The sequence below is a fragment of the Terrapene carolina genome, unplaced genomic scaffold (assembly GCF_002925995.2).
Source record: "Terrapene carolina triunguis isolate 2854851 unplaced genomic scaffold, T_m_triunguis-2.0 Scaffold21, whole genome shotgun sequence".
Taxonomy (NCBI): Eukaryota; Metazoa; Chordata; order Testudines; family Emydidae; genus Terrapene; species Terrapene triunguis.
The window spans coordinates 42,175,789-42,190,125 of record NW_020664372.1 but is presented as its reverse complement, the minus strand read 5'-3'; the positions used below and the strand labels follow the sequence as shown (position 1 = coordinate 42,190,125).

General features: G+C 41.4%; 1 protein-coding gene across 3 annotated transcripts in view; it reads right to left on the bottom strand.

Moving 5' to 3' along the window:
- Window positions 1-14,337, bottom strand: part of REV1 (REV1 DNA directed polymerase) — a 94,556-nt gene that overhangs the window by 73,760 nt on the left and 6,459 nt on the right. For 2 of the 3 annotated variants that reach the window (XM_024213552.2, XM_024213570.2), the window contains exons 2-3: window positions 5,146-5,212; window positions 3,687-3,819 (exon numbers count right to left, since the gene is read on the bottom strand). In XM_024213552.2, coding sequence (XP_024069320.1) covers window positions 3,687-3,819; window positions 5,146-5,202 — 190 coding nt within the window. In that variant the 5' untranslated portion in view covers window positions 5,203-5,212. Of the gene's footprint in view, window positions 1-3,686; window positions 3,820-5,145; window positions 5,216-14,337 lie in introns of all 3 variants that reach the window. The other variant, XM_024213560.2, reaches the window with a different exon arrangement.

The window sequence follows — 14,337 nt, the reverse complement described above, 5'->3', positions numbered from 1 at the left end:
CAATCTCTTTAACCATAATTCTATGGTTGCAGATGAAGTCCTTGAGCAAATCCCACAACGGCCATTTAGGGATGAGCTCGGAGACCCTCTTAATTTGTACGAGGTACACAATGCCACCAAGCAGATGAAGAACAACAAGGCAGCAGGTCTAGATGGGATCCCCACTGAAATCTTTGAAGACAGTGGACCAGAGCTAATTCGGCAGCTTTACCGGCTTATTCTTAAAATCTGGATAAAGAAGGAGATACCCAGTGAAATGATGGTCACCCTCTTCAAGAAAGGGGATAAAGCGGATTGGAAATTATCGTGGTATCTTCCTCCTAGCCATTGCAGGCAAAGTTCTGGCGCAGATCCTTGCAACTTGCCTTCTGCCCCTGTCAGAAGAAATTTTACCGGAGTCACAGAGCTGTTTCCGACAATGTAGTGGAACTGTGGATATGATCGTCACAGCACGACAGCTGCAAGAAAAGTGTCGGGAGCAAAACCAACCACTGTACATGACTTTTATTGTTTTAACTAAAGCCTTTGATTCAGTGAATCGCCATGCCCTTTGGACTGTACTTTCTAAGATTGGATGTCCTGATAAATACATCAATGTCCTAAAATTGCTTCATGATAATATGGAAGTGACTGTTCTGAGCAGCACTGGCTCCCAGAGAGAACCTTTCAAAGTACAAACAGGAGTAAAACAGGGCTGTATCACCGCTCCAACCATGTTTGCGGTTTTTATCGCCGTCATTCTTTACCTAGTTGCTGGGAAGTTTACAGTTGGCATTGAAATCATTTACAGAATGGACAGAAAGCTGTTCATGCTTAGCAGGCTGAAAGCCAAGAGTAAGATGTCCAAAACATCTATTGTGGAACTTCAGTATGCTGATGACAACGCAATCTTTGCCCACTCTGAGAAAGATCTTCAAACTATCTTGAATGTGTTTGCTGATGCTTACGCATGTCTTGGTCTCACTCTTAATATCAAGAAGACTAAAGTGCTCTATCAGCCCTCTCCAAAAGAGGTATTACATGCCCCATCTATCAAAAGCAATGGAGTTGCACTGGAGAATGTTGATCATTTCCTCTGCCTTGGAAGTCATCTTTCATCCAAGGCAGACATTGATGCAGAAATTCAGTATCGCCTGAGCTGTGCTAGTGTAGTTTTTTCTTGTTTACGACACAGGGTTTTTGAAGATCACGACATTCGAACAGACACCAAGCTTCTTGTCTATCAAGCCACTACTCTCCCAACACTGTTGTATGGGTCCGAAACTTGGACAACCTATAGACACCACATGAAAGTCCTTGAGAGGCACCATCAACGCTGCCTTCGTAAGATTCTGAAAATCAAATGGGAAGACAGGTACACCTATATTAGTGTCCTGGAAGAGGCAAAGACCACCAGTATCGAGGCAACGGTCATCCATCAGCAATTCTGCTGGACTGGTCACACTGTCCGAATGCCAGACCATCGCCTTCCAAAACAGGTTTGTTCTCTCAGCTGAAAGAAGTGTATGGACAACAGAAGCGTTATAAGGACTTACTGAAGGACAACCTAAAAAAAGTGTAATATTGGCATTGACACTTGGGAGACACTTGCCCAGGATCGCTTAAAATGGAGTGAAGTCCTACGTGATGGTCCCCTGCATTTTGAACTTGCTCGCCGACAAGCTGAAGAGGACAAGAGGCACAGAAGGAAGGAGAGACTGGCTTCCAGTCATGGTCAACAGCCTCCTGCTGAGCCTGAAAACATCTGCCTTCATTCCAATAGAACTTGTGGTTCAAGGATTGGCTTTATTAGCCACCTGAGGACCCATAACTTCCATGAAATATGATCATACTCAGTAACGAGTGATCGCCCATCATCATCATACTATACACTGAAATGAAAGTACAATATTTATATTCCAGTTGATTTATTTTATAATTGTATGGTAAAAATGAGAAAGTAAGCAATTTTTCAGTAATTGCATGCTGTGACACTTTTGGATTTTTTGGTCTGATTTTTGTAAACAAGAAGGTTTTAAATAGAGGTGTAACTTGGGGGTACGCAAGACAAATCAGACTCCTGAAAGGGGTACAGTTATCTGGAAAGGTTGAGAGCCACTGTTTTAAAGAAAACACACACAAAAGATTTCAACTAATTGGTCCTGTCTATGCTAAAAATTGAACCAGTAAGAGTGTACTAAGTGCCAGTGGTGCAGCATTACCATGCCAGCCATGTTATTTTGGTTTTCATGTCTGTTTCAGTTTTGCCTTGTGTACACACTAGTGCTGCTCAACACCACTGCAGTTGTACTGTTGAATGGGTACCTATCCCATAATCCCCTGTTCAGCTCCCTGAAACAGTGGCTTCTGGAAGATTTCAAAAAGGCTTCTGGGTTTCTTTGTGGAACCCAGGAGAAATATGTGCCTAAATCCTGTAGATGAATCTTACAACCCTATTCCCCACAACACATTTACTAACCTAATCACAGACTATTTTATCTGAATAGCCCCTTAAAAGCAACATACATCTATCTCTCTCTCATCCCCCCGTATTCAATTCATAAGCCTCATTGTCTCAGCCATGATGCACTGAAGAGCCCACTCCATCCACCAAATTGTAAATTTGATCTTCATACCCCACGTATCTGCTACCTGATAATGTGACTGGGATACTCCATGATCAGTAGTTTGGAAATGCAAAGTTAGGATTATCCTGGGTGCAGAATTAAAAACTCTTTAAACACTATATAAATTTATTGGATTTCCAGATCCCTAAATTCTATTTCAATAATAATTCACATGATAGATGGAAAAACATTTACTGCCAATTATCACAGAATCATAGAAACGAAGGTCTGGAAACGACCTCAAGGGTCACCTTCCATGGACATGGAGAACAACTGATCACAATTATCTTTACAGCAGCCTTTAACATATTTGAAGACTTATCGAATTCCCCCTCAGTCTTCTTTTCTCAAGATGAAATATGGCCCATTTTTTTAACCCTTCTTCATAGGCCCTGTTTCTAAACCTTTTATCATTTTTCTTCCTCTCTTCTGGACTCTCTCCAATTGGTCCACATCTTGCTTAATGACAATGTCAATGGCCATACATATAATTAAATGGTGAAAAAATGCTTACATTCGGAATTGAAAAATAAAAACAGATGCCATTATGGAATGTTTCAGTAGCCATTCTGATTTGATGGCTGATGGATATCATTTTAAAGCATCTTTCTTTCTTAAGTAGACAAAATTATTAGCCCTAAGACGACTAATCAAGTTTCAGTTTTTTAAATTAAGCTCTCTGACTTGAGTGAAAAGACCCATCCAACTTAATATTTCATTGGGAGTGTTCTGGTAACTCAAACTTTAAGACAAATTCTGCCGAATTTAGGAAAAAACTCCAGTCTGAGACCCAAGCTTGTAAAGTTTCAAGTGGAACAATATTTTTTTGTCACATTATGACTAACTGAAGAAAATGATTTTGTATAGAAAGCCACCTGAGCCTTAACCATAAAGTTCCAAGGAACATTTTACAACCATAACTAAATTTTATTTATACCACTGCAGATTCTTAATCAGCTATACATATTTAAGATCTGATTATCATTTACAATAAGGCCCCTTATACCTCACCAGCAGTGTAGAGAGGCATTAGGCTAAATGAGAATCACTTAATGTTTAGGAGAAAAATGAAAACCTCACCTGTAAAGCCATTGACATAGATGGCAACTCCACTAAAGATATTGGATGAAGTTCCATCCTTCTGATGCTGTATAGCCGCATCTGACTGGAACTGATCCTCCAGTTTCTGGACCTTTGCAGACATGTATCCTCCCTAGAATTTAAATAAAAGAGAAGATTAAACATGAACCAAAGCAACGACTATTTTCACTTTCTGATGCCTAGGTACGAAACAGATCAGTTTCAACAAAACTGTAAACTCAATCAGATATTCCATCCTGAAAATAGTTTGTATAAATTTGGTTTTCCCTCCTGAAACTCATTTTGGATGAACTGCAAAAATTCATATGCGGTTTCTCCAAACCATGAGTAATACATTTAATCCAAACTCCTGCTGATTAAACAGTTGCACTATGCTAGCAACGTGGCAAGGCTCTTTATTTACTCTCCCAGGTGGCAGGTGTTAGAATCCCACACAGGAGGACTTTAGGTCTGCAGACCTGCTGTGAAGGTGTGGCTCTACTCTGGCTGTAAAGGACATGGGAATGGCTCTCTAAGGGAGAATGATCTAGTTCAGAGGAAGTTCTGGAGAAACCCTAGGAAAAGTCAGGCTCAGGGAGGAAGCTTAGGCTGGAGTTTATGTTTCCTTATTGTTTGAGTTAGTAATAAAGTCAAATGAAAATAAATAAAGCCACAGAGGGTGAGTTTGGCTGGTAATTCGTGGCCTATGTGCTCTAAGGATAGGGTAGAGACTCAAACCCATTAACCTCCAGAGATTCCAAGGCCAAAAGGGGCCTTTGTGATCATCTAGTCTGACCTCCTGTATATACAGGCCATAGAATTTTCCTGAAATAATTCATGAATTCTTTCTTCCTACATGTACATGACACATGGTGGCGTAGTATACACTTATCTAAATTTAGGTGCCTTCATTGTCACATGTCCAACTGTAAAGGACTTAGATGAAGAGGAAAACTATAACTTCAAATCTCTCAAAAATGGACCTATCATACAATCTCCCCAATGGCAAAAAAGCTCCTATTCCTACTCTGCAGGGATAAAAGATATCGAACGGCCCATCTTTGGTGTAAGGTCAATCTATTATTTTTTCCAAGGGGAGGGGGGAGAGAAAAGAGTGGAGAAAACATTAATTCTTTCAGTAAGTTGTTCTTTTGTTTTTAAACTGGAGGCTGTTGAAAGTTGCTCAAGAGTTTGGAATGTTAAAATAAGACCCAGTGAACATGGACTAGTAAATAAGTGCAATTTATTGGATGGCTTTGCTGAACATCTCTGAAAGTCAGGACATGTGTTTTTTGGAATGATTTTTAATCTGACAGTCTCTTTCAAGTGGAGCAAATATATATATGTGTGTTTTGAAGCCCTTTACACATTATGTATTTTTTAAAAAAATCAAAAAAAGTGTCAACAACATTGCATTTATTTACCCTTTCAATAAAAAGCCTTTTGGTTTTAAACATACCCATATCCCCCAGCCATCGTCATTGCTGGCTCGTTTCCTCCATCCACCCCGCCTCATAGTGAAGCTTCTGCTTAGGAAACAAAAAACAAAGGGTTGGTTGGTTTAGTTTTTAGCAGGATCTCCAATTCCACTTCGCTGATTGCACACAGATTGTCTTTTTCAATAACATACTCATGCACATAATACGAAGCTAAAATAAATGTAGAAGTTGCAAATTGCATCCTCAGAAAAGTGAAACGTAAAACAACCCTTTATTTAGGAGCTGTGAGATGCTTACCAAAATTAGTCTTCAGGGCACCTGCTACGTCCTGCACTAAATATAATAAGTATTTTCTTCTTCCAACTACAACACCGCATTACAGTGTTCAGTATCTACAATAATTTACTACTTTTATTGTCCAACATACACCTTATATAGCAGACCACTTATAAGCTGTTTAAACATGATTGCTACTAACCATGCACAATATTGCCAGTCAGCGATACATATTTTTCGTATTTGATACCTAGTGCATTTTGGGAAGCAGGTTCAATTTTCCTGGTGTCAGGCACCGGTTAATTACACTAGTGGATTTACATCTAATCTCAAAAGCTGTTGATGCTTTTATGTAAAAAAACAAAAGGACAAAAGTCACTTTTTGCTCAGTGGAGTGCCTCTTGGTTAAAATAACAATTGATTTACCCCCAGGTTTGTTCAGAAAAATCAGTTTACAAACTAAGACCAAAATCTCCCTTTCGGTGAACAGCTTAACACTGGCATCTGAGCTATGCATAGCAGTACCTCAAGGTAAACCCTCAATAGGCTGAGATAGAAAGAGTGGTGAGGAGAGGGAACGTACTGGACTACGGCTCCTAAAAAACACTGCATCCAAATAATCCATATTCACTAAAGCGCTGATATAGATTCTGAAATATTGACTACTGGTGTGGTGTGATTGCCAGGTCACTACCTAGAATATCACATCTCAGAGATTCTCTCAGCCCACGAAGTGACTTTGCCTCTTAGGGAATAGGCCCTTACCCCTGGAGAGGTTAAACAAAACCAAATTTTGACTCCAGACTTGAATATGGTGCAGTCTAGCAGAGATATTTTAAGTTATGCTGGTCACCTGGTTCTTGAGAACATAAAAGGGTTTTCTATTAGATTGTATGCCCTTTAGTGGCCTGCAGGGTGAATACCAGACCCCTAAAAGCCTAATGGTAACCAACATCTTCCCGAAAAAACTCCAACACCCATGAAGTAGTAAAAAGCTATAAGCAATCTTGTGCTCAGATACACTAGTGGCGGGTATTTTAGGTAGGTTCTTTTTGTGCATAATGTTACTATATATCAGCAAGGTGGAGACTAACCTTTTTGACATGGTCTCATAAACCAGGGATTCTATTTCATGAGCTGACCCTTTAAAACAACTTTTCTGAAGTCTTGTGACACACTGGACTTTTGACTCAAGCGATGGGAAGGTAATCTCCTACCAAAGGCCGGCAGGTCAGAGTACTACTACAATCAGGAGCAATCAAAATCAGACTTATTTTGTCTACTTTTAGTTTCATCAGGACAAGTGATCAGAAAGACAGGTATACATTAGGTGAACTCAAGAGATGGGGAACATGATGTCTGTCACACAGAAGCCCTCCTTTTCTTGGCAACTCCGGAAGAGTGGAAGCTTGGAATTACTGGTTGCTGCAGATCTGCAAGCATTGAGAAGTTGTCATCAGAAAACTTCAGATACATTTCCAATTTCCCTGGCAGATGGAACTCAGCCACTTCACTTGAAGTCTGAACACAGGCTTGGCAAGTGGTATTTCAATGATCAGATGTGTTCTGCCCAGTTTATCAGGATCAGGGCTTCTTTTGCTAATGTTTCCCTGCTTGTTTATTTGACATCAGTGCTGGGTTAATCACTTGTAATCTGAAGACCAATCTTCCCATTTGCAGCTCAAGGAGTTTGATGAAGAACCAAGATCTCCGGGATGAGAAAGAATCCCCATCCAGTCTTGCACCTCTGGTGATGACTGCTCGCACAAAAATCCAGCAGAGGCACGCACTCCCTGGAGAAATTCATTTGGCTTCCTCCAGCAGTGCTGGACTGCTAGAGCTAAGGTAATCTTTCCCTGCACGCAGAATCTACTGAGCCAGAAAACTAGGTGAAGGAAGGGAGGTTTACTGGTTCAAGGAATCAGAGCCATGAAAGATGACATGATGCTCATTACATAGAAGATCAGCTTGAATGGATGTGTTTTTGACTTCCTAATCTGAGCTGCTACAAGAAATGCTTTATCAAGCTTCTCCTGGAAGGAGTGGGGTCGGGGGAGAAGACTCTAGGGCTTGAAGACTGATCATGGGTGGACAGATTTCAGAGAGGGGGTTAATTTCCTGAGGTTTATAATAACCCCTTCTTCCAGAAGCTCCACTGACCCCTGAATGGCCCTCTGACCCTTCAGAGACCAAATGCAAAGGCAGGACAGAATGTACCACATCTTCCTTTGGTGAAAAGACATCACCACAACTACCATGAGCACTAGAAAATGCTGCTACACAAACCACAAATAGAAACTAGAATTATGATGCTCAGCACTCCTCTGCTCTCTCTCAAATACTTGTGTAACCCAGTGGTAAAGCATGTGTTGTATGTCCCTGTATGAGCTGGCTCACAGAGAGGATAACACTATACTTTCCACCAACCAGGAGTATGTGCTGTGGATCTGAAGGCTGTGGGTTCAAACCCTCCTGATTATCCATTTGAGGGGAAAGAATTTATGCATAAGTTAGTGTGAGGACTACAACTGAGCAGGGAACAGTTTTACCACCACATAGAACTCTGAGATTTCAAAAGTTTTCCCATTGTACATCAGGATGAAACTGAGGCCATAAGTTTTTCACAAAAGGCAAGACAGAGCTGCCTCAGCCCCAGAACAGCCATCAGCCTGGTGATTATGGCACTTACCTGCAATGTGGGAGCAGGGCCGGCTCCTGGGTTTTGGCCTCCCCAAGCAGCCAAAAAAAAAAAAAAAAGAAAAAAGAAAAAAAAGCCGCAATCGCGATCTGCGGCCGCAATTCGGCGGGAGGTCCTTCGCTCCGAGCAGGAGTGAAGGACCATCCGCCGAATTGCCGCCGAACAACTGGACGTGCAGCCCCTCTCCGGAGTGGCCACCCCAAGCACCTGCTTGGTAAGCTGGTGCCTGGAGCCAGCCCTGTGTGGGAGACTGAGGCTCAGGTAGTTCCATGCTCTGCCTGATTTGGTGACTATACAGTCACTCTCTCTCCCTGGCCAAATGATTAGTTATACAAGGGGGAAGAGCTCCAGCTGGAGACAGAGACTCTATACCCTGGTGGTTAGGACACTCTGTCATAACTGGGACATGGGCAGTCTGACCTACTGGTTGGAACAGGAGCCAGGCCGGGTGTGATACCAAGAGCTCAGACTGAGCCAGGCCAGAGGGCAAAGCAGGAGTCAGCTGTCGGGATGCAGGACCAGCGATTAGAAATCAGGCAGAAGCAGCCCTAAGCAGGGAAAAGCCAGTTGCATGGACAATTTCCTGTTCCTGCACTTGGTTTAAATACAAGTAGGGACCCAATCAGATCCCAGGACTGGAGTCATGGGCAGCAGTCGTCGGACCCCAGGTTGCGGGGTTTGGTGGTGAAGTTTTTGCTTTATTATGCCGCATGCAGGTTCCGGGGCGGCTGAGGAGGCGGTATGTGCTATTCAGCTTCCTGGGTTCATCAGTAATGTCCCTGGTTTTGCCAACTGTTAGCAGCTCATTGGGTGGCAGGTTGGAACTTACTAGCTCCTACAAGCCCTTTGGACCAGCATTCAAGAACCATGGTCCCTGACCCACTCGTATGGGATGTGGGAGGCCTAGGTCCAAGTCTCTGGTCTGAATCAGGCAGAGCTGGGACTTCAGCCCAAAGTCTCCCACAGGCTGAGTACCCTAACCACCAGGCTGTTGGCTATCCTGGGTTGGTTGCACGCTCTCTCTCTCTCTCTGGTTTTGACCAGAAATTCCATCCTGGACCTAGGAAAGTTTCACTGAAACCAGTATGTTCCCAGGAAATGTTTCAGTTTCAATGAATTGGCATTTTCCAACTAAAAAGGATTCATTAGAAAATTCATGACTAGCTCTAGTAAGAACCCTGGAGTAACTGTTGGAATGAGATTTTATACTCCAATACAATGTATGCAGAAGTGAAGTGGGTATTAATATTAAGGCTGTCGATTAATCACAGTTAACTCACATGATTAACTCAAAAAAATTAATCACGATTCATCGCAGTTTTAATCGCACAAACAATAGAATACCAATTGAAATTTTTTAAAAATATATTGTTTTAAATTACAACACAGAATACAAAGCATACAATGCTCACTTCATATTATTTTTATTGCAAATATTTGCACTGTAAAAACAATAAAAAGCAATAGTATTTTTCAATTCACCTCATCCATAATGCAATCTCTGTATCGTAAAGGTGCAACTTACAAATGTAGGCTCTAAAGTTTTACATTATTTTGTTTTTGAATGCAGTTATGTAACAACAACAACAACAAAAATCTACAAGTCCACTCAGTCCTACTTCTTATTCAGGCAATCACTAAGACAAACAAGTTTGTTCACATTTACGGGAGATAATGCTGCTCGCTTCTTGTTTACAATGTCACCAGAAAGTGAGAACAGGCGTTCACATGGCACTTTTGTAGCCAGCACTGCTGAGTATTTACATGCCAGATATGCTAAACATTCGTATCCCCCTTCATGCTTCGGCTACCATTCCAGAGAACATGCTTCCATGCTGATGATGCTCATTAAAAAAATAATGTGTTAATTAAATTTTGACTGAACTCCTTGGAGGAGAATAGCATGTTTTCCTGCTCTGTTTTACCCACATTCTGCCATATATTTCGTACTATAGCAGTCTCAAATGATAACCCCGCACATATTATTAGTCTAAAGAACACTTTCACTGCAGATCTGATAAAACGCAAAGAAGGTACCAATGTGAGATTTCTAAAGATAGCTACAGCACTCAGTCCAAGGTTTAAGAATCTTAAGTGCCTTCCAAAATCTGAGAGGGACGAGACATGGAGCATGCTTTCAGAAGTCTTAAAAGAGCAAAACTCCAATACGGAAACTACAAAACCCAAACCATCAAAAGAGAAAATCAACCCTCTGCTGGTGGCATCTGACTCAGATGATGAAAGTGAACATGCATTGGTCTGCTCTGCTTTGGATCGTTATCGAGCAGAACCCATCATAACCATGGACACATGGCCTCTGGAATGGTGACTGAAGATTAAATGACACATGAATCTTTAGCGCATCTGGCATGTAAATATCTTGCAATGCCAGCTACAACAGTGCCTTGCGAAAGTCTGTTCTCACTTTCAGGTGACATTGTAAACAAGAAGCGGGCAGCATTATCTCCTGCAAATGTAAACAAAATTGTTTGTCTGAGTGACTGGCTGAACGAGAAGCACTGAGTGCACTTGTAAGTGCTAAAGTTTTACATTGTTTTGTTTCTGAATGCAGGTTTTTTTTGTACATAATTCTACATTTGTAAGTGCAACTCGCATTACAGTACTTGTATGAGGTGAATTGGAAAATACAGTTTCTTTTGTTTTTTACTGCACAAATATTTTTGTAAGCAAAAATAAATATGAAGTGAGCGCTGTATACTTTGTATTCTGTCTTGTAATTGAAATCAATATATTTGAAAATGTAGAAAACATCCAAAAATATTTAAATAAATGGTATTCTATTATTGGGTATTCTATTATTGTTTAATCACGCAATTAATCACTTTAATCGCCTGATTAATCATGATTAATTTTTTTAATCGCTTGACAGCCCTAGTTAATATTTGTTTTACTGTGGCATTTTTAGTATTTGTGTTTTGGTTAATGAGAGCTATTCCTTTAAGAACAGGGTGCAGCACTTTATTATATTGGTATTAAAGACTGAGAGCAATGTGTGGGAGATTGTCCCTGTTTGTCCACACTGGAAGACCGTGCCTGAGTAAGCTCCAAAAAGGTCACAATAAATTTGGTAAATTTATCATTCTAGAATGCATGCCTCCTTCTTGAGGCTGTAACATTAGCACTTGTGGGAGATTGGATGCCTCAGGACATTGCTAATGAGCTACAGAACCTTTCATCTGTAGCTGACCACTCTGAATTCAGCTCAGCAAGGATTAAAAATTGTTTCCATCTAATGGATGTTTTGTGGCCCTATATGCGTTTCATGGATCTCAGTTCCAGCTCCCACCTCACAAACCCATCACTGGCAAGCACACTCTCTTACTATGCATTTGTACAATGCCTAGCACAATGTAGTCCCATTCTTGGTTGTGTCTTCTAGCAAGGGCTCCTGCAGCAGGGGACAAAATTGTGTTACAATACATTTTTGAGAGTTAGTAACCCTAACGCATTGAGGGGTGGGGCAAGTGGAGTTAAAATCAGCCTACAGGCCAACATATTAAGGGGGGGGGGGGGGGAGAGACAGACAATTTAAAAAAAAACAATGATTTTTGAAGTTCTAGGATTGACAATATTACTTTATAACAAAATAAACTATAAACTTGATGACTTGATACTGTTAGAGTAGTTTGAGCTGATTTTAGGAGGGAATGACCTCTAATACCATTATAGTCATTTGCAATTGCAAGCAGTTGCTGATGTCAGGGCCAGTCAGGCAATTTTAATCCAATCAATCCCTGACTACTACAGTGTTTTAATCACATTTGTATAAAATTACATGCATAGAACTGGCTGACTAAAAAACATTTGAAAAGTTTCTGGACCATTAACTGCCACTTTTTGGGGAGGGTGTGGAAGGGAGAGAGAGTTTGGAATAAAAAGGCCAACAAGCCTGAATCAGAAGATAAAACTGAAGACCCTCGATGAAGAATAAAGCATGCGACACAAAACAGTAAGCTAAGGAGTATGAGAAGTTAATAGTAAAACTCACTTTCCAGAATCCATGAAAAGCGGAGTATCCATTGCCTTGTGTCAGAAAGGTGAAATGGTGTGTAATTTGCAAAAATCATGAGTATTAAAGCCCTTTAAAATTAATTCCCTATATGTACATGACTGCTCATGTGAAGTACACGGTAGCAGGAAATGTCATTTTGTCCCAAGAAACTCCTATTACTACATTGCTCCAGAAAATGCAACATGAGGAGATACAGAAGTTCTACACAGTGTTGCTAAACATAATTTCAATTTCTGAGATTTTGAAATTGTCTGCAGATTGCAATTTGCAGGCCAAAATGGCCTTAATCTTGGATCAAACTATGTTAACACCTAAGAAGTGAAAGATTTTATATACAAGTGTCACAGTTCATGACAACTGCACCTGTATTCCCCCCCTCTGAGGTCCAGCATGGGCACCCATTCTACGTTCCTCAGCCGTCACCTCTCTTGGGAGGAGACTAATGTCTCTCTCCCTTCTGAACTGTCATTGCACAGTTCCCTGCCTATACGGTGTTATTCCCAGCAAGCCAAACTTAACCAGCCCAGCCTCTGTGCTTTGCTACTCTTCAAAAAGTTATGAGTTACCACAGATTTATTCTTAAGATGAAAGAATTACAGACCAAACATATTAAAAACAATAAAAGAACCTATGCACATGCTAAAAAGCTTATCTCAGGTCACCCCAACTCCAACTGGTAGGTGTCAATCTTTCCAAGCCTTCCATAAGCACTGGGGGTCACCCCCTTAGATAGAACGTTCTGTCCATTTGCTGGATCAAAAAGAGGACCCTGAGCCAGTTTAAACTCAAGATATTATCCAAAAGGCCTCTCTTTGCCTGATGGTCTCTGGAGAATCCAATCTGAACTAGTATATGAGAGCCTCTCCAGTTGGAGGTACCTCCCTAGAGGTGTCGCAACCTGAATGATTTTGTCTAATCACCCCCCAACTGTTCTTGGTTACGGGAGGGCTGTGGCCACCCTCCAACCCCCCCCATGAAAATACATAAAATCCCTGGCCCACAATGATACATACACTTAATGCAGTAATATCTCCCAAAGATACAAAACTATGTGACTGGGCAACAATGGCAGATGAAATTCAATACTGATAAGTGCAAAGAAATGTACATTGGAAAAATAATCCCAATTATACATACAAAATGATGGGGTCTAAGTTAGCTGTCACCACTCAAGAAACATTTCAGAGTCATCGTGGATAGTTCTTGGAAAACATCTGCTCAATGTGCAACAGCAGTCAAAAAAGCCAACAGAATGCTACGAAACATTAGGAGAAGGTAGATAGGACGACAAAAAATATCACAATATCATTACATAAATCCATGGTATGCCCACACCTTGAATATTATGTGCAGTTCTAGTCACCTCATCTCAAAAAAAATATATTAGAATTGGAAAAGGTACAGAGAAGGGCAACAAAAATGGCATGGGGCATGGAACAGCTTCCAAATGAGAAGAGGTTAAAAAGACTGGGACTGTTCAACTTAGAAAAAGAGATCACTAAGAGCGACGGGGGGATAAAATCACAAATGGTATAGAGAAAGTGAATAAGGAATTATTTACCCTTTCACGTAACACAAGAACCAGGGGTCACCCAATGAAATTAATAGGCAGCAGGTTTAAAACAAATACAAAGAAGTACAGTAGACATTTGTTTGCATCAACAACTTGTAAGAGCAACATTTCACCTGGGAACACTTTGCCTACTGTGTATTGTCCACTTGGTAACAGCAACATAGTCACCACATAAGAGCAACATTTGTGACATCACCTCCAGCGGTGGAGATTGGGGGGGGCATATACGGTACCCCCCAAACTTCATATTTCCATTCCTCTCCTGACCTGGACCTTCAACGCCAGGCACACAGCCCCATCCACTTGCTTTGCCTGACAGAGCCTGCATGGAGAGCAGGGAGTTTGAGGAGAGGGTCTGGAAGAGAGAGATTTTTCAGGGTGGGAGAAGCTGGGGTTGGGGGAGCAGCAGAGGCACAGCTGAAAGGTTCCCTCCTCCCTTCCTCAGCATCTGGCTTGCAAGCAGCGACATGCAGGGTGGTGTTTGCTATTTTGCAGTGGGGAGTATCAGGGACCCCGCTCCCAACACTGACCTGTCCCATCCATCTTGGTTGCCAGTGGCGGGGTGTGGCTGTGCTGTTTTGCAGCGGGTGGTCGGGGGACCTCGCTCCCCAGGGCACTGACTTGTCTCCTTC